General features: G+C 39.8%; 1 protein-coding gene across 2 annotated transcripts in view; it reads left to right on the top strand.

The window, feature by feature from the left end:
- ELOVL7 (ELOVL fatty acid elongase 7) overlaps nucleotides 1–20,652 on the top strand; it is a 29,008-nt gene extending 8,356 nt beyond the window's left edge. The window contains exons 2-8 of one of the 2 annotated variants that reach the window (XM_088533158.1): nucleotides 10,127–10,220; nucleotides 12,147–12,337; nucleotides 14,538–14,618; nucleotides 15,033–15,089; nucleotides 16,308–16,413; nucleotides 19,210–19,346; nucleotides 20,401–20,652. In XM_088533158.1, coding sequence (XP_088389284.1) covers nucleotides 10,157–10,220; nucleotides 12,147–12,337; nucleotides 14,538–14,618; nucleotides 15,033–15,089; nucleotides 16,308–16,413; nucleotides 19,210–19,346; nucleotides 20,401–20,604 — 840 coding nt within the window. In that variant the 5' untranslated portion in view covers nucleotides 10,127–10,156 and the 3' untranslated portion in view covers nucleotides 20,605–20,652. Of the gene's footprint in view, nucleotides 1–10,101; nucleotides 10,221–12,146; nucleotides 12,338–14,537; nucleotides 14,619–15,032; nucleotides 15,090–16,307; nucleotides 16,414–19,209; nucleotides 19,347–20,400 lie in introns of those variants that run through there. The other variant, XM_010224818.2, reaches the window with a different exon arrangement.

Below are 20,652 nucleotides of genomic sequence, written 5' to 3'. Positions count from 1 at the left end.
TACACGTAAAATTCGGATGTGCCTTTTCCCTCTGTTCTCTACCTTCTGTGATTCCTACCCTGAGTACAGAAAACAGCAAGCACTTGCTGGGAAGCATCTGGCTTGTTTTTTTGTAAGGCATTTCCATTTCACCTCAATTTCTGAAACGATTTCACTTTTTACTAACGCCAGCTAAGTATGAATCAATTATTTCTCTCTCTCTTTTTTTTTTTTTTTTAAGTGGAGATTCTCTTTGGGATCCAGGAGAAAAACTGGATCTTGCAGGCTGTGTTAGGAGAAATTAGGTGTCTCTTCTTGGCTCCAGAGAGCCACATTCTCTTATTTGAGACCAAGGCTCCAAATGCCAGCATAGTGTAACTTCACGGTTTGCCTGACACTAGTACTAGTGAATGTTTTGGAATAATTAACTAGACCTTTCATCATGGTGAAGAAATATTTCAGGCTGCTGATTTGAAACAAAATAGCCCATACCTTTACATCTCATTGTGCACATCTGAATGATCTGGGGCCTCCATCTGTGCTTCTGCATCTTATCACCTCTGCACTGGAAAGGCTCAGGACGTTGTAGCTTCCTGGAACGCTTCAACAATGACATTCACAACTATAGCTGATTTGCCAAGGCTGGACTTGTAAACGGCCATTTTTTTTTTATGGTTTAGTGAGCACACTTTCTCATGCAGAAGTGCTGTTCTGGTCCTGCAGTTTGCAAACATGCTTATCACTGTTTCCTCTGAAATGGCCTCTGTTGACCTAAAGTCCTGCTTTACCCCAAAGTCGCTGCCGGTGTCGCCCTTCCGAGGTTCAGCACTGTGTTGTGCGGATGTGCAGCCCTTCCAGCTTTCTGTAGGAAGGGCCTCGTATGGGATGCCGTTCATCACCCTGACAATGCTCAATGGCAACTCGGCTGTGCCTCATGGTGTCTTTAAAGAAAACGGGAAGAGGGCAGATGCAGGCGGCTCTGGGTCAGCCTTCCTGAAAATTTGTACTTGTGAGGAACCCACCGAATGCAGCGCAAGCAAAGAGAGCAGAGCAACCACGGTGTTTTGCCGAGGACATAGCCGAGGTATCTGCCTGGGACCTGAGGGATGCATCGACTGAATGAGTGCGGGACGTGGCTCGGAGGTAGGAGAAATCAGCCCCAGGCAGCATGATGGGGATGTGGGAGCCCAGCGGTTTCTGTAAACTGCCGCATTAAAGACCGGACAACTGTGTAGGGTTGCCATGTTATCTTATTATTAGTGCTACTACTCGCTAATATCCAGCAAGATGACCAGCTACCTAGCGAGACTCCTGCTTGCACAATGAAGTGCCATAAAGTGCTGTTGACGTTGCATGGCGGGATCCACAGTGACAGGAACTGAGTAGAGTACATGCTGTGAGCGGGATGTTAGAAAACCAGTCGTAAAAAAATGCTTCTTCCATTGGTATTGGGTTAAAGAAGAAACAAGTGAGGGTGCGTTGGCTATGGGTGTTAGTACCACTTTCTGTGCATTTGAAAGCAGGAGATTGCAGCACACGTGTTTAGTTCCCCATTTCTGGTCAGCTCTGAGAGCAAAGTGAAAATATAGCAAGTTTTCTGGTCATATAATTACCAAGGATGAAAAAAAAAAAAGTATGTGTTATTAAATGCTTTGGATGAGGAGGAGATTAACTGGAGTCAGATATGGCCCAAATACCGAGTGAATGCTTTACCAAAGATTTTAATCAGGATAATGATGTGCCATTATCTCGTGAAAAGGAAGTTGCAGTAATAAAAATAATGACACCGTAGGTGAAATCAAACCTTATTTTGACTTCTAAGTGGAAGTGGTTGTGCAATGTGAGCAACAGGAGCTTGCCGCGCAGGCAGGAGGAGGTGCCTTTGGGAGGCAGAGTTGCAGAACTGGAATGAAGCCGCAGTGCGGAGCGGGAGGCGGGAGACGGGGCACCCACAGCAGCAGCAGCTGCTGCACGCCGGGCACTGCACGGGGAGACGGGCAGATCAGCTGTGTGTAGGACGACTCGCACGACGAACGGGCGCACTAGAGAGTTTCTGCCTAAGGCGGGGAAGCACCGATATCAAATTTAAAATTCTAGCAGCATTTCTTCCAGCTTGTCTGTGTTTTTGCCTTTCCCTGAAACATGAGAAATGCAGGGAAAGAAAATTGGGGATGATGTGCTAATGTCCAGCGTGTTTGTTTTCCTGGTAAAACTATGAATCTTTTCTGGAGCCTGCCCAATGTTATTGTTCTCGTACTTGAGGGAAATTGATAATCCTGTTCGGTTCTGCAAGGAAGCTTCCATATAGGCTGTGCCTGCAGGCACTGGATGTGCCTTCCTAGGTAATGCGGGACATTCACCTGCATCATTGTGCTGCTGGGTAATTTAAGATATTGGTGATGCCGGACTCCTATATGCCTTGCTGCATCGCAGTGTAATTTTGGTGGCTTCAGTTCTTGTGCCGTGAGTGCCCTCCTGATGGGCAGAGCGGTGGCCTGGTGAGCGCAGTGCCCACGCTGCTCTCTGCCGTGCTCCCACACAGTTTTCCGTGGCTGCACAGGCCTGGACTTGCTGATCCCAGTGTCCTTCCTATGCGGTTTCGCCACAGCTTGAGCTCAGCTGTGCCTGAACTGCTGCTTCCTTCCTGCACAGCCCCAGTGTGGAGTTCTTCCCATTCACTTGCACGAGCAATTCGCGCTGCACCCACGGGTCTGACTGAGAACATCACCTTTCTTGGGAAGCACAGCAGTGTTGCCTCTCCTGCACGTGAAGGGCCTGAACCCCTTCCCAAATGGAGGAGCTTTTCTGTGCCCGTTACCCCTGATCAGCCTTGCTGTGAGGTCTCCAGTATCAGATTTTGTAACAATTAAATTTACAGGCAGGTGTGGAAAGAAGCATGAATTGATCTTTATTTCTGACCACATCAGAATGGAAAATCCATTAGGCTGGCAGAAAACCAAAGGGAAGTGTGATTGAAATGAAATGTATTTTCACTAGTTCTGCTGTTTACAGAGTGCTTTATTCATTTGGGTAAAAGACATATTTGATGTAGTTTATAAAGCAAATAAATAAAGAAGTGCTATGTACACAATTCAGTAATTATGTAAGGTAGCACTCTTTCTACTACTGCCAAAGCTGAATTTTATAATTAGATGCTCTAAACCAATTTCTAAATATCTTTCATATCTTTTGGGTTCTTTTTTTTAATTAAAAGAATTCGTGCTTATTTTAAACCTGCTATTCCCTCTCGAATCCAAAATATACATAGAGAAATTCTTGTTACACTATAATGAGTTTGGATCTGTTTATTAAAAAGGATCATCCTTCAAAGATAAAGCCTGCAATTTAACCAAAGTGCCAGCTAACAAATACATCCCTCAACACCTAGAAATATCTTAGAAGACCTCCATTACAGAACTGCCTTGCATACTTTTTGTAACAGTCCTAGGCAGAACTGTTATCTAACGACGACAGTGTTCGTGAGCCATGTTAAGAATAAAAGAGAAGACCACCTAATGCTAAGCAGAAAGTAGCCAACTTGCCTGTAAGATGAGTCTTTCTAAAAATGGGTTGCATGGTTGAGAGGAGGCATTAAAGGATCATGAAAGTTGTGGATGGAAACCCCTCTCGGTGTGGGGAAATCTGTAACAATAGTTGACAACCAACCAAAACTTAAACCCTTGTTGCAGAATATAGATGAGTAATAAATCTAACATAATCACCACTGTGTATTTGTTTACTTTGCGGTATAAAGGAGTAATGTGGTTAAAATCCGTGTGATTGTATAACCACACAATCTTGGGAAATAGGAAGGGCAGAGCTAGTATTTCCCAGGTAAAGCTACAGATAGAATCTGTGAAATGTTCTGGTTTAGCTGTCAGATAAACTCCAAGGGCAGAGTTACAATAACACATGAAGTAATTCTGAAACATGAAAGTTTCATAATTGCACCGGAATACGCAAGTCAGTGTTACTCTTGTTTCCTAAGCTATCATTTTGAAGCTGGACCTGCCTGGGTCAGTGTTTTCTATAGGTTTTCACTGTCTGCCTCTGGATTCTGGGGGATAGAGGGTCGCCCGTTGTTACAGAACTGCCAGTCTGGGGCCTTCACCTGCGTATGTGCCTGATCCTTTGTCTTTGGCATCTGCCGCATGTGGAAATTATCCAGGTGGAAGGTTGTGCTTTACTGTTGCATTTTCCTGCCTTTTGCCAAAAGACACCTGTAAAAACAGCTTATCCATCTTGCTAATTATTTGCTTTGCTCTCTACTGCAGGTTCCTAACACGAGTGACCATTGAGCTTTGGAGGTTGGTTCTGGAATGGCAAAGCTTGTGTTAGAGTCTTGGCGAGGCACTTGCATTTTGCTCACTTCTGTTAGGCTGCTTTTCTTCGCTTACTTTCTGCTAAGTGGCCAAGGGTGCTAAAGCTTCTCTTACCAAGATTTGTTTTTAAACAGCAAGTTTGTATCTCCTTTAATATTGTCTATGTAAGGGGAATAGAGTAACCTAAAGAATGGCAAATATCTTTCATGTGGGTTAGGCAGAGGAATGTGAGAAATTAATTGTTCTCCTCCAAAAGAATGTTTAAGGCATACCAGTAATTTCCTTGCCCGGCTCATGAGTGGCCTCTGTACACCAGCACGATCTGAGCATGCGGGACAGCCTCGTACCCACTTTGTGTCTCAAGGAGTCCTCTTCACACGGTTTGCTGTGCTGTTTGTAACCTGTTCCCTTGTGGAAATCAAAATGCACGTTGTTTGCTAGGGTAGAGGATATCATTGCCCACGCTTGCCTTTTCTGCAGAGGTTGTGGTGGAAGCCAGGACTGGCCCTGGGAAGCTCTACCCCAATGCGGCTGCAGCTGGTGCAACCACCTCAGCTCTCTGCTGAGGCGCAGGAAGCCCGAGGCCAGCGGGGTGCCCTGCTCTTCTCTCCCATGGCCTTTCCCATCCTTTGGCTGACTTAAGCTGCTGCTTTTCTAATGATGAAGACACATTTGCTTAAAGATGTCTTGAGCTTGCCTGAGCGTAGTTGCACAGTAGTATTTCCATAGATATTTTTACATTAAAGGGTATCTCTTTTTTTTCCCCCAGAAGCTGAGTACCTTGTGTATGTTTTTGTGAGGTGATTTCAGTGCTGGTTTTCTGAGCACGTGTGCTGCAGAGAGCTGCGTATGTGTTCTTCAGAACTTTTCAAACTTCACAGGTTTACAGAGTGGATTTGGTATTTTTTTTTTAATCGAGGTAAATAATTTCTGATACATCATTTAAAATGACCTCACTCAGTAAAAGAGTCAGCCTGACTTCAGTAACTTTGGAAAGATTTGTTGCATTCTGGACACTTATTTTTAAAAGAAAATTTCTTACAGTTTTACTTGCCTTTTATAATTTTGTTACAAGCAGAAAGTGGAGCACTGGAAAGTAAAGTGTTGATTCAGTATGTACCTCAGCAGATGTATAAACTAAATATATATTATTCAACTTAGTTGTAGCTATGCAGATGCTTGATGCGAAGATGGGTTTGCAGCTTGAAGAACTAAGGTTTTGTCCTTAACTCATGGCTTTCTCAGTCTGCCTCCACCCTCTGTTCCTTCTGGCCAAGTACTTCCAATCCCTCATATACATATATATTTATGTATAAAAAGATGTGTGTTGTGTATATAACATGTGGATAACTTCTACAGAATCAAACTGTCAGAAATTATGGAGAATGATATTATAGCCAAAGCATTATAGGTTGCTTCTTAGCAACATGGCTGTGTGGTGAAAAAGCAGTCTTTCAAAAATGGTCTGGCTGTTGCTGAAGCATAAGCTGGTGGTTTGCCTTGGGTATGGGGGGTTCTTTCACTCTTTTAAATAAAAAATATGAGACCTTGATCATATTTTTTTCCTTATATTTATGAGAATTTTATGTCTCTTGAAGTGGTAACACAAAATAGCTCTCATGCTGCTGGTAACCCTATTTATGGGTAGTTAGCAAACAAGAAATCCTAAAAATCTAATATAATGCAAAAAATTGCTCACAGAGTAAAATACTTTCCTTACAAAGAAAAACTAGGCAGCTAATTAAGTTTGACAAGTAGCGTTGTAAAGCACATTGAAAGTAAAGTAGCGGTGTTGAATACCAAAGTTGATGTAAAATCTTTTAGCTGTTAAAAAAAAAAAAAAAAAAAGCAGTCACTTTCTTGCAAACACTACACCTGCTATTAGAATATTTGTTTTTAGTTTATTCTGCTTAAATTACTCTGCACCTGAAAGTAAGTAGTGAGTTTGTCAGTGTGCATGTGTGCGAGGCTAAGCTAAGGGGGCAGCGCTGCTGGGTGCATCCTTCTCTCAAGGCCTAGGCTGCAAGCACATCAGGAGGAGTTTCCCCACTTCCCAGGGTTGTGCCTGCCCTGCTTGCTTAGGAACAAACATAAACCTTGATAGCAAAGTGCCCCTGCTCCATCGCTTCTTGTGAAATGTTTGAAAGGGAGGCGAATGGCAGGTCCTGACGGGCACCAGGGTCGGGAGGGGTGGGAATGCGCCTCTCCCAGGAGAAAGGGACAAAGGGCTGTTCCCATCGGCCCTGCTTCCCCTGGGAGCGGCGGCTCGGTGGGGCCGAGAGCCTGGTTCCAGGTAAAAAGCTCACTTTTGCTCACTGTGGCTGGCAGGTGAGGGAGTGCTGTTTAAACAGCGACAATGTGTTTGTGTGACTCGTAACAAAATTAAAGGTGCATTGACAAGGTAGGAGGATAGATGTGTATAATTACATACTTGTCAGCTTGCAGAGGCGGAAGGTTGCCCCATAAAGGGAGGAAAAGGCAGACCCACTCCTCCCCCAGACCTGCAATAAATGGCAGCCACATCTTGAGCCAGCAACTACACCAGAATATTCTGGATATTTGAGAGCATATTTTGAAGTAGCAACTTGTTAATTTAACATAGAGTTTAGTCAGCAGACTGAGCTAGCCAGCATGAATTGCAGTAATGTCTTTGTCAGGATGAGAGCGTGGAGAGCGTGAGTGCGCAGCGAAGTCATTAAACTTTGTTTTATTGAAGTGCTGATTAAATATAGCATGGTAGTTTGTATTCAGTTACTATAGTTTTATTGAAACATTTGAGCCATGCTATGCACAAGGTGTGTGTAGCTTTTGGTAGAATATCCTTGTAGAAGTTTGCCATACTGCTGAGCTGTGTGTGTCTTCTGTTTGTTCTGCCTTGTCTCTTCAGAGACTCATAAGGCTGAAATAGAAAGAACATTCGATTATAAGGATAATATAATCAGTCTGCTTTAATAAAATATTTATAACACATAGATTCTTTTTCCCTTCCCCCTGCTGTGTCTGTCTCAGTCATTTGTAGCTGGGTTGCTGTAGTTATCAGACTGAAGTTACTAGGTGTTGAAGACGGCATAGACTTTACATATGATATCATCCACAGCTTGGCTTATGGAGCAAGATGATGGGATATTGTACCTCTGACCACAGAGTATGTTTCTCATGGAGAGCATTACTGAATTCTCCCTTAGAAAGGAAGGGGATGTCTCCTCCTTGCCCTGACTTGCCAACACTTTTGTAGCTGTAGAGTTTTTAATGTGTTGGTGCCCTTTGCAGCCCGTGTTGCAGGTTTGAGTTGGTCAGAGCGAACACAGACTTCTTCCTTTTTGGGCTATGATAAAAAGCGACCATGGTTATGTGTGCCCTTGAGCTCGGGCGGATTGTGCATGCATGCGCGTTACATCTGGGAATAAATACAGTTGCTGTGGACTTTTGGGCACAGCTAGAGCTCAGAAATATGTAGAAAATGGTTTAGTGATTACAGCAACTGATCACCAAGTGATCAGCATTATCTGCTCAATGTGAGTGAGGAACAATCAATTTTTTTTTTTTTTTTAAAAAAAAAAAGATAATGGATGAAGCTGAAATCTCTGAAGAAGTCTAGTTCCTGATGTGTGGCTGTGGTATAAGCTACATGGATTGGAAAGTGGTTTTTTTTTTTTTTTTTTTAAGTATACTTGTACTTCACTTGAATAAAAAAGGAATCTTTGATCCACTTATTGGATCCAATTGAAATTGAATTGAAACACTACAATGTCCACAAGTCTGAGCTATGCTTACTATGTTAGAATAACACGGTCAGCAGTTCGGAGTAAGCAGATTAATTTATGTAAGTAGAAGTTGACTGTTGTGCACTTAGATATTAAAATCAGAAATATCTTGATGGCTTTCAATGAAGCTTCTGACCCTTAGTGAATGTTCAGAGTTGTCTCGGCAGTCCTTCGTATCCAAGGGTGTGTGGTGGAAACACTGACTTAACTTTGAAGTTCAGCTCTGTGTACTAGCAGAATATCACTTCTGTGAAGGGCGCATTACAGTTAGCAGACTGTGGTACATGTCCTCTGCCTTTTAGTTGCTGTATCTTCTGTTTTCCTTTGAACAGTGGAGAGTAACTTTGCATTTATGGAAAATGTTTGATAGCTCAATATATTATCTTTTCAATAAAAAACATATCTTAATTGTAAGAAAGAAGGTAAGGAAAAAAACAATATATAAAAAGAGAAATATCTTAAATTTTAATTATTTTGTTTATGTGAAGGAAGATAGGCTTGTTGCCTCAATATCTATCCTTTTGGCATCCACAAAAAATAGTTTTTAGGCTGTAAAGTGCAAGAAGTATGCCATATCTTAAATATGGTGATGATGAGGAAACGTGGAACTCATCACCCACTTTTGTACTCAAGATATGTCAAGTAGTTCTCTAAATTCACGTGGTGCAAGGTAGTACAGAGTATGTGCCTGAAGATGGTCAGCACAAAGGCTGACATTCACAAGGGAAATGTTGATGTTGGAGCATGGCATTTCTGGAAGATGTGAACTCTGGAAGATTTGCAGAGCGAACAGTTTCTGAACTGAAACTGGATGGTGGTTTCAGACATGCAGGCGCATAACCTGGAAGGCTAACTAGGAAAACAAGTGGTAACCAAATGCAAGCAGGGGAGAGGGAGATCAGAGGGACTCTAATGACAGCGGGCTTGCCAGTCTGCACCTTGGGCTGAGGGCTGGATTTGGTGCTTTGAGGTGCCTGAAAACCCTTATGCAGAGGAACGGAGCAGGAGATAAATTTAGAAGGGAGATTAGAGTGCAGTTACTACGCAGGATTGATAACGTGAGGGTGAATGAGGAGTTGCGGGAGAGAGCAGGGAGCCGGCGTCGCCGTGGGGTGGGTGGAAGAGGCTGGGGCGGCAGCTGGCGGAGGCTGCGGGGAAGGGGCAGGGCCGGCCAGGGCAAACCCTGCTCTGGGCTTGTGCAGTCACAGGATCCATGTAGCCAGGTGAGACGCTGAAATGAGAATAGGAGAGGCACCGTTCAGGTGGGAAAATACATGTGCATATCTACATATGTGTATATTTGCTGTATGCATATATAAATTAAGTGTTTTCTGGGGGTTAATGAGTATTTGCTTTTGCAGCAAAAATCAATACGCACAACAGCTCTGCTTTACATATGCGGGTGGTGTTGCTTGCAAAGTAGATGTGCTGAGTATGTTTTGTGAGTTACCGATATTACTGGTGGTGGTACGACACTTCACAGTCCTGGTGTGGAAACAGTTGATTCATCAGAGTGAAATTTGCATACTAATTGTAGCATGACTAATTATTGCATTTAAAAGGAGTAGGCAGACACAGTGGCATCTCTCTTCCCTCCCTCCAATCTTAAAACTACTACTTATTATAAAATCAGAGCTCTGAGTATTAAGAGCAAGTACCGCGAAGCTGAATTTTTTCTATCAATGAATTGAACTTTAAATGAGATGGTTATAAAAATGTATGTAATCAGCTACCCTTTATTTATATTTTCCCCTCAACTTCAACAGTTAACCACAGCATGGTTTCCTGAGATAACACTTTATGACATGTAAGGACATAACTTGGCATGGAGAGATTACGAAATCATACAGTTGCGCCCAATAACTCAGCTATGAATTAGCACCGAGCATAGTGCATGTGGTCAGCTAACACTCCCCAGTCTGTCTTTTCTCATGCAGGGCACTGTCAACCTTCTCTATGCTTTTTTTCTGCTTCCTGAAAATCTTTCCCCAAACAGTTTATTCATCTTTGTTTTCATTAATTGGGAAATCTGTATTTCTGTTTTGTTCTGTTTTCCTGCAGGCAACATCATAAAATCTTAGTCAAGTGAAAATGGCCCTAAGCAATCTGACATCAAAGGCTGTACTACTTTATGATGAATGGATTAAGGATGCTGGTGAGTCATTTCAGTCTAAAATGTATTCACTTTATGATGATTTAATGATTTTTGAATAGTATTTTGTACATTCTAATATAATGTTTATCAACAACTTTAAGTAGCTTTGTCTTCCTCTAAATATTTTTTAAGATTTGACAAGCTGTTTATTGACATCTTGAACCAAAAAGAATGGAATAGGTTCTGCAATTAAAAAAGAGGGAAAAACAAAACCTATATTCTTATGGATTTAAATTCCAGACTAAAAGTATAGTATAAGGATTTTCTGGCTTGACAGAAAATAGTACTTTATATTTTTCTGTGCTACTGAGTATAAAGCTTTTTTGTTGCTGCTGCAAAGCTAATGCTATTTTATCAATTAATAGTTAGGCGCAGAGTATTACCATATTTTGCTTTAATGCTTACATAGCAAGTAAAGGAAGCACAAAACGTGATGAGTTATGATATTTTCTGAAATGATTCCTAGGAGTAATTCACTGTGTTATACTCCTGTTTAGAAGAGGAACATAATTCTCTTGTTGCAGCTGGTAGGAGAGTATTAAACGTGCTTTGGTTTAACATTGCTGTTCTGTAGTTCTTCGTGTTTGTCAGAGAAACAACAAATGATCTCAAGCTTGGGCTTGTCAAGAGCTGGTAATTCTCTCGCAGTACCATGTGTACAGAATTCTTCTTTTTTTTTTTTTAATCTAATGCCTGTTGGCATTTTTACCTAATGTTATTTTTTACCTAGTGTCCTTGCTGGTGTGTGGGCAGCAGGACTGTGCACCTCACAGGCTGTAAGCAGCCTTGTATTTTGCTCTCCTCCTGGTCTATATTAAATTTCCAGTGTCTGGAAACAACATGAGAGAGTGCCAGGGATAATATGCTGCTTGAATGCCATGGGCTGATGATCACTAACCTGGAGCGGTTCTGTCATAAATTAAATGTTTAACAAAAATGTGTAGTGGTAAAATTACACCTGCGAAGCAGAGCAGCGAAGCATGAAAGCAGTAATTTACTGACACAATAGTGAAGTTGGGGTCATTCAGAAAGGAAACTTCCAAAAGTCTGATTATTTAAACCAGGAAAAAGAAATTAGTTCAGCTTTCTCCTTGTTAAAGAGAAATGGCCAGGCCTTTAGCAAGCCAGGCCTCTGTGATGGACCACAAAGCAAGTAAATTGTGGTAGAAGCTGGAGGGTCTGCTGTGGTCAGCCCCACAGGGATGCGGGCAGAAGAAGGACTGTTGAAAGGTTCAGCTGTGTGGGATAACTGGAGAGGGACTTGCAGCAATTTTGTCATTTGTAAACTTGCAATATGAAACCAGCTGTTCTATGGTGCAATGAAAGAGCTGGCATATCTGGATTTAATAGGCCTCAAGTACTAAGCTAGGAATATCAGCTGATGGGACAGAACATCCTCTAACTTCAAAATCCCTCTGATGACTTTGTCTAACCCCACCCAGCTTAGGAGGCTCAAGGATTTTGAAAAGTGGGGCTGTTTGCTCTTCTGTGACCTGAATTTGGTAAACAAGCGTTGTGCCCCTGAGAAGAGTTGAAGCCTGCTTTGGAGATTCAGCCTCCATGCTCTGCTTGCCTGTTATATTCCTCTGCTGCCTCCCCAGCTGTGTTAACATGTGAAAAAGTGGGCTTTTCTTCAGGTAGAGCATTAGCTCAGAAACCAGAGCTCCCAGTTCTGGACTGCTGTCTATCCTCTTGGCTGCATGTGCGAAGGGTCGATGCCTGGAATCCGGCAGGTGCACACCCTGCGCACCAGTCAATGGAGATTTGCAGTGAATGAGTTTGGCAGCTGGAACTGTCAATACAGAAACTTGCTGAATAAAAATCAGCATTTTTTAGGACCTGATAAGTACTGGAAAGATTTGTTTGTTTGTTTGTTTTTAAATGTATTCTTTCTTTCTTTCTTTCTTTTTTTTTGCCCTTTCCTAGACCCAAGAGTGGAAGGCTGGCCGCTCATGTCCTCACCTTTTCCAACGACCATTATTGTTGGAACCTACATTTATTTTGTCACTTCTTTGGGACCCAAACTCATGGAAAATAAAAAGCCTTTTGAACTCAGGCAGATAATGGCATTCTACAACTTTAGTGTGGTAACCCTTTCAATATATATGACTTATGAAGTAAGTACAGCATTTATTTCAAATGTGTTGAAATTTGTGTCTCTAACTATGGCACACTATGTTTTGAGGAATGTAATGATAAAATTCCTCCCTGCAGTTCTCAAAATAAACATTATTTTCTTCTACTCACATTCCTCCAAGGAGTATGCTAAACTAATTGAGTTGATACTCCCTTTTTTCATACCTAAAAGGAAGATTGTAAAATACTTTATGTGCCATTACAGGTCATTTTAAAAATACTTCATAGCTTATTTAATTTCCCTAGGCTGGAAGAGGCAAACTAGATTACATGTCTTTGTTGTAGTTGTTTCTGTTCTGCTACATGATAGTCAACAGTGATGTTTCAAACACTGTATAGACTATGTTCAACTGCAGAATAATCTTCAGCTAAAACTAGATTCTAAATAGCAAAAGGTAACAATATCTAATTTAGGGATTTTTATCCTTAAAAAAGAAAAATCTTTAGCAGTGACTTTTTATAAATAATAAGTACCCTTTCTCTCAAAGGGAGTCTTGCTATAGTTGATATCCCAAGCAAGAGTTAGACTTTCAAGTGAGATGGGTCACATAGAGTTTTGTGGTGAATGACCTAAAAATCTTTAAGCTTGAGTAGTGCAGATTATGTAATAGCTGTAACTTAGAGACATCTTTTAATGTTTAAGGCCACTAGTAACTATATTTTTTATTGAAGAAGCTATTTATTACACTTCATTCTGTGTGTATGAAACATTTATTTATACATTTGCCTGACCTGACTGTTGTGGTACCACCCCTCTTCATGTTCAATGCAATGCAGCTATTTCAGGTTTGGCAAATTGGTAATGAAAAGTTTGCAGATGCAGGTTGGCGACCTTTGTGTTAACTCGACTTGCATAACTTGCATTCAGCATTACAGTGAATCCCCCGCTCTTCACGTCAGTGCATGCAGCGGCTGCAGCTCTGTGAAATAGCTCTTGTGTCAAAAGCCAGTGTTGGGCAAGGGGCGAGCAGTAGGTTACTTGACTCTTGGTTTTGAAAAACCTCCAGGCTTCTCTTTGTGATTAGGTGTTGTGTTTGCTCGTTTTTAAATCCTTATAAATGAAAACAAAAATTAAATTTTAAAAAGTATGAATCAATACAAAAATAGTATTTGAATAATCTGCTGTCAAGGTTCCTATTTTACAATCTCATGAAAGAATGCAGAGATAGTAAAACAAAGAGAATCTCAGACATTATTTGTGTCTCAGCAAAAAGCCAATTCTTTCCCTGTCTAAATTCAAGCTGTTTTGTAGGTGCTTTAGCATTGTGCCATCCTGCTGGTGCTCCAAATCTTGTTCAATTTAAGCAAATGATTATTTAGAAACAAACATCTGCTGCAGTTATGGACTAAAACTCTCATCTGTCAAGAAACTTTCTATCGTTCATGAGTGGTGAATTATGTTGATAAATAAATGACAAATTTTGGAGTTTTGTTTAAAAAAAAATAATCTGACAGTCCTAGTGGCTGTCAAGAGAGTCAACCACATGTAATTTTAATGATGTTATTCTTGTCTGAGTTGGAAGAGAAAATATTACATGTGATACTTGCCATATGCAGTCCACTGGTCCTGCACCTCTGCTTTTGATTGTAAAACCTTAGCTTCTCATGCAGCCTGTTAATGGAGGACTAATTGCATCAAGCAGTTCAGTTATTAAGCACAATTTTAGAAATTGTGAGGCCCAAAATATAGGACATTCTAATTGCTTCTTTGTCTTAGTGACTATGCTTTTCTGTTTATACTGGTTTTTCTTGTAATAGTTATTAGAGCCAAACATTTCAAAATTCCAAAATTTTAAAAGTGGTTGACTTGCTTTTCTGACCTGATTTAATTGCAAGATGTGTATCCAGTATTTATTTTGAGTTTATCCTGTGCTTAACTTTGTCAGCTACTAATAGTGACGAAGTGGGATGTAGAAACTAGTTTCATCCACAGGTGTGGTTCTTGAGTTTGGAATCTGATAATTTGCAACAGCAAAGGTTTCTAGAGTGCTTAGCATACCCAGAGGTGAATGGCTGACAAGGTTGCTGAACAAACAAGTTTAATTTTTTTGTTGTTGTTGTTTTGTTTTGTTTTCTCATGCTTAGTGATTGCAAAAGTGAAATGATTGAATCTTTTATAAGTCATAAAGTAACCCTTTGACCTTTCCTTTTTATTTCTTTTCCTTTTTTTCTTTGCCACAGTTTCTTATGTCAGGCTGGGCCACAGGGTATTCATTCCGGTGTGATATTGTTGACTACTCGAGGTCACCTACAGCTCTCAGGGTAAGTGGGCAGATGTAAGGCCAAGCTAGTCACGCTGCACTGACTTTGTTTTCGCAACTCCTTTTCGAGCAACAGAGCGCACTGCTGTAGAGCAGAATGCGCTAATGGAAATGCCCTTGGCAAAACACAGAGCTTGCGAGTTAACTGAAGGGGTTGGTCGCTTAGGAAAAGTAAACAGGCAATGTATTTGTTGGCTTGTTCACCTTGATTTTAGAATTCCAGCAGGATTAAGGGGGGTTTACTGTTTAAAACAAATAAAAAAGCCAACTGCATGGTTAAATCTCATTCTGTCAACTTTGTTACCAGAGATGACACCACTTGTCTGTATACTTTCCCATTATATAGTTATTTATTTTTTCCTTTAGATTTCTGTCTTAATTATAATGATTTGACTCTTTCTGTTCATGCTTGCAGATGCTACGAGTTTGTTGGCTTTACTATTTCTCCAAGTTCATTGAATTATTAGACACTGTAAGTATTTGTAGATTTGTAAGTAGTGCAGTTTCCTTTTCACTGTCAAAGAATCAATGCTGTTTTGGGGGGTGAGAGGAAGAAATTGTTGATTAGTCCACCTTCTGTTACTGGACTCCCAACAAGGTGTTTACCCTTGTTATCTCTCCTCATCTTATTGTCCACTTACACTGTTGATCCTTGATTATAAGTGAAAAAGTTGATTTGCAAAAAAGAACTTTAAGAAAAAGGAAGCCCGTTAAGAAAAAGAGGAAGTTGTTTGTTCAGCAGCTGAATGCACTAAGCCAATGTCTTAAGCATAAACTGTGAGATATTTGTCTCAACACTGACTACTGCAGGTTAAATTTGACGTTGGTTATATTTCTTTTTTTTTTTTTCTTCTCCTTGATATCATCTTCAGATTTTATCTTCCACCTTTCGAATGTTTGCACCAACAACTCTGCATACAGCATAAGTTGCCGTACCTGCCTGCTTCAGATTCACATGCATGCCTTGGTTGGTGGCCATAATTATAGATGTGGCCAATACTAGTCCTGCACTCTGAGCTGTTTCAAAGAGAGTCTGAGCAGCCCTACATCAAAGCAGAGCATACCCTTCCTTGCCCTTACCAGTTCTCTGCTGCCCTCTCTTTGAGACAGGCGCTTCCTAGCAGGGCTGGTTTTGCGTTTCTCACAACAGCTTCTGACTGTGAGGGACCTGCCCGTGGTTCCAGGCTGCCTTGCTGTATCTGGCACAAGAGTGGTGACTCAGAAGCTACCTAATGAGCAATTAGGGTGTCCTGCACTCTGCAAGGAGAGTCTTTCATCTCACTTTCATCTTGAAAACTTCATGATTCAGCACCTGAACATCATTCTGACTGGGCCGATGGAATGCCGATGGAAGGACTAGGAATGCTGAAACTGGAAAAGCCTGGCCAATTTAGCTCTCTGATTAGCTTTGCTACCCAGTGGTTACAGTGTGTCTTTATAAATAGTTCCTATTCACCTATTCAAAATAGTTATTTTGAATCTTCCTAATCAGGTACCTGTTTCTCCTCAGCTTTTGATTTTTATTGTTAAGGAAACTTCTTGGCTGTGTTTAACAGACAACCATTTTCCTAGCACACACGTTTTTCCTAGCACACCAGACTTCTTATATAGTAGGGAGCATACAGTTTATTCTAAGTCTGTTGGGCTTGTGTGGTTTCTGTAACATAGTGCTTATTAAAATATGTTTCAGGTGTTTTTTATTCTGCGTAAGAAGAACAGCCAAGTTACATTCCTGCATGTCTTTCATCATTCCATCATGCCATGGACCTGGTGGTTTGGAGTCAAATTTGCTGCAGGTAGTAGCAAGACAGTTTAAGTTATATATATCTTCTGGTAGCAAAAGTTAAAAAGAAAAAATGTCAAAAATATTTAAAGAAAAAATTAAAAATCTTGGAACATCATTGTTTTAAATTGTAGATGTCTATATAGCTGTCATGTATGGTTGGACTCAGTGATCTTGAAAGTCTTTTCTTACCATAATGATTCTATGATTCTTTTTAACAGCTGAAATCACTCTCCATTTTAAAAAACGTAACACACAGAAGTGAAGAAGTACTTTTTTGGCAGCATTTTGTGTCCCCTTGCTTTCTGCTAGGGGAAGAATGTTCAGAGAAGAGAGGCGTAGATACACCAAGAGCATTTTTACATGAAAATAAAAAGTCAGGAGTGCTAGGGAGAAGCATGGGGCAGATACTCTGGAACTTCCTTAGAAACATCTTTCCCTTGAAACATAAGCACTGAATTGGATGGGAGAAGTTTGTTCTCATTGTTCTTAGTGTCTTTTGTTTTGCCTACTTTAAAAGCTGCTCAGGCTTTGTTTCAGCTATTTTTACTGGTCTTGGATCATATAATTGAAGCTTATTTATAATACTCTGTCCCTCACAAACCTATTAAGATATTTTCTTTTCTCTACTCTGCAGTCTTTCTGAAGAGCAAAAAAAGGACTGATCCTTGCATTTTATTTGCCTGGAATGCATTTTTCTATGCTCGAGTATTAGTGTGGAACACTAATAAATACAGCATGCCATAAAAATATCCTGGTGAGAGCAGAGTGGAGAAATGCACAGTCACTTATTAGGATATCTGTAGTGTGTGGGTGGTTCGTTTTGTTGGTTTTGCTTTTTTTTTTTTTTTTTTTTTTAACATTCACTATAAGCAGAAGGAGTTTGCACCAAGGAATGTATTTTTGTACATATATCTTTAATCACATTTTCTTTCTTATTTCTTTTCTTTCTTATTTTTCTTAAGAAAATGGGCAACAAATTGATGAATCAGCAATGACTGTTGCTTATGACACCTGGTCTGTTAGCGCTTGTTTTGCAAATTAAAAAAAAAAAAAAAAAGGATTCAGGGTGCAGTGTACAACAGGATACACTTTTATTTTCGTTACTCAGTCTTTATTACTGAAAATCTGATGTCTTGATGAGATCTTTCTCAAAAGTTCTTGGGTGACTGATACTTTAATGATGAAATTGTAAATAGTTTGTAGAGTTCAGCAGTTTAGATTTGCTAAGAATTCTCAACAACTAACAGTCCCTGCTCTTCCTCCTTGAAAAGTGATGAACTTTCTGGCTTTTATCTGGACACCAGATCAGTACACCAGCAGCAGGCTTCTGATTTATCTTCAGAATCAATTTTCCCATGTGATAAATTGCCACTTTCTGAAAAGTTTGCAAGATCTGTTTTGTCCTCTGATAGTGATATTCCCTCATATTCAGGAAGAGCTGTGTTTGTTTCTAACACTGGATTGCTTATCTTTTTACTAATCTTCCCAAATGCTGTTCTGTTTGATAACTTAAAATTGTTTCCAAGAATTTTAGTCCTGTTCATGTTTATCTTGTATTCAGTTTCATGACCATTTCTTCTTCCTTCTAAACAGTGGTGTACAGTCTCTACTGATGAAGCTTTGGAACATAAAAAAACAGTGAGGTTGTGAAAGGAGAGGCTAATTCTCTCTAACCTGATATTAACAGGGAATTTCCAATGGGGTCCATGCATTTAACTCTCTCTTTAACTCTCTCCTTTTTTTAAAAAAAAAAAACACAGGCCAGAAAGTCTGTAATTTGGATTGCAGGGACACTTGAAATTATTTTCAGATATACACAGAGCTACATTTCAAATAGAGCTTCTAGGCACAGCTTAAGTGGTCACGATTTACAAAGCTGGAAGGCTAGTGTGAACTATAAAAAATCATAAAATACATTTTATTTTTAATTTGAATGATTCTTAATAAAAAATTGGCATTTGATTACAAAATTGCTCATTAAGTGTCTGGCTTTCATGACTCTCTTCTCCCTTGGTACTCAATAATTTTGTGTTTATATTTCAGAAATACTTTCCTGTCTCTCTCTCTCTCTATATATATATATATTCTTGGGTCATTTTTATCTGCAATTTCTTCTGTTCATTAAAATAAAATTACTTTTGGCAGCATCATCTAATCCCGTAGTTGATCCATAGTAGAAGAATCTTTGCTCACTTTTTGCAATGTTTCTGTCTTGCCAGTCTGAGTCATAAGTTTGCCTCAAACCAGGGAATTACTTAGCCTTAATTTTCATTTCCCCTGTCAATATGGTTTGAGGAGGAACATGGATTAGTGAGACTTTCACTTAGATCGTGACTCCCAAAACTGACTATCTGAAACTGTGATTCTTTCCCTGGAAATCTCTGTTTTCAGGAGAAAACCACATTTTTTCCTCTATATCTATGCCAAGTTCATCACAATGCCCAGAAAACCAGCATAAAGCAGGAGGAACAATTGCTGCTAAATTCTTTGAGCATGTTTTAAAGAAAAAAAATAAAATAACTGATAAAACTTATTGCAAATATCATATGTATAAATGAGTTAGGCTTTATTGCTGCTTTGGAAATGACTGGATAAGCCTTCACTGAGAAGGAAAACTGCTAAGACTCTCCAGAATTGCTGTCAGCATAATGCAGGTTAAGTATTTTTAAGGGCTAATCAAAGTCTGTAGCTGTGTGTGTGTGTGTGTGTGTGTCCGTCCCCCACCTCAGAACAATCTGCCAGATCTCCCAAGGTGGCTTTTTAAGTATGTAATGCAATAATGCTGCTATATTTTCTTCTTCTACAGGTGGTTTAGGAACGTTTCATGCTTTATTGAACTCTATTGTTCATGTCATCATGTACACTTACTATGGAATCTGTTCTTTGGGACCAGCCTATCATAAATATTTGTGGTGGAAAAAACACATGACAACTATACAGCTTGTGAGTATTTTTCTGCTTGACTTCAACACTGCTCAGAGAGCTCGGTGTGACTAATGCAGACTTTACGCAGTGAATTTTTACTTTGTTTTATTTAGTTTCACGCAAAATCCACTCAGCTCTGCTGATTCCGGCATTTGCCCTGATATTTATATGTGAAGTTTTCATTTATGCAGGACTTGGTGAATAAAATTACAAAACTAACTGCCTGTGTAAAAATGACTAGAATATAAGTTTTTGCCAATAATAATAACCTATTAATACACAGAATACATATGTAAACAGTAATATGAAAAAAAAATGTGTCATTGCGAGTATTATGAATTTCTTGTCCATTCTTTCACAGGAATTGTTTGATTTTAAAGAATTCTCCTCTCTGTAGTTCAGAGCCTGAAACCTTTTGCAATAACTACATTAACTCTTCTATTAGTAGCAAATCACTTTGAAATGGTGACTGCTCTGGCTACTTTTTCATTTCCTGCTGTTTTTTTATAGCTGAATTCTCAAAACTCTGGTTCTGACTAAAATATTAGCTTGGCCTGAGCCTGAACAATTATGATCCATTTAAAGTCTTTTTGTCCTGGTAGTACAACCTGTGATAATTAACTTTCCTTTTATGGAGAACATTTTTCTTTAAAAATTTCATAGAACTGTTTGTGTAACATGACAATGTGTAAGGTAGGGGTGAGGGGAAACTTACGTTCACCACTCCTGCTGTCAATTTTTTTCTAAAGGAGTATCCAACTCATCACTAGTTAGACAGGTCTGTACAGGTGTGCATTTTTCTGTTTTGTTTTTGTTTATTTGTTTGTTTCTTTTTCTTCTCTCTCTCTCTCTGATCTGGAAAGTGCAGACTTCCTCTCAGTTTATCCCAGGGCTTCCTTTCCTTTTTTTTCTGTTAAAAGGTTTTTTGGTGGAGTAATATTTTTGAGTGCTTCATAGGTCCACCTCCATAGAGGACAAAGCATCCCCAGCCTTGTTTTCTTTATGTACATGAGGTAACTTGTATAGTAAGTTTACTTTTTAAATATTATTTTTCCTTACCTTTCTTCTCCAGGTCCAGTTTATTATGGTTACGGGCCACATAGGACAAATCTACGTTATGGAAGATTGTCAGTACCAGTATCCAATTTTCATGTTTATTATTTGGCTGTATGGCTCACTGTTTTTAGTATTGTTTCTGCACTTCTGGTACCATGCCTACACAAAGGGGCAAAGACTACCAAAGATGACAAGAAACGGGATCAGAAAAGATCAGTAAAACAAACTCTTGTCTACAAAAATGCGTATATCTCAAAGTTGAAACTTG

Source organism: Tinamus guttatus, unplaced genomic scaffold (genome assembly GCF_059628265.1).
Source record: "Tinamus guttatus ecotype Peru unplaced genomic scaffold, ASM5962826v1 Tinamus_guttatus_pri_ptg000488l, whole genome shotgun sequence".
NCBI lineage: Eukaryota > Metazoa > Chordata > Aves > Tinamiformes > Tinamidae > Tinamus > Tinamus guttatus.
This window is presented reverse-complemented; position numbering and strand designations above follow the sequence as displayed.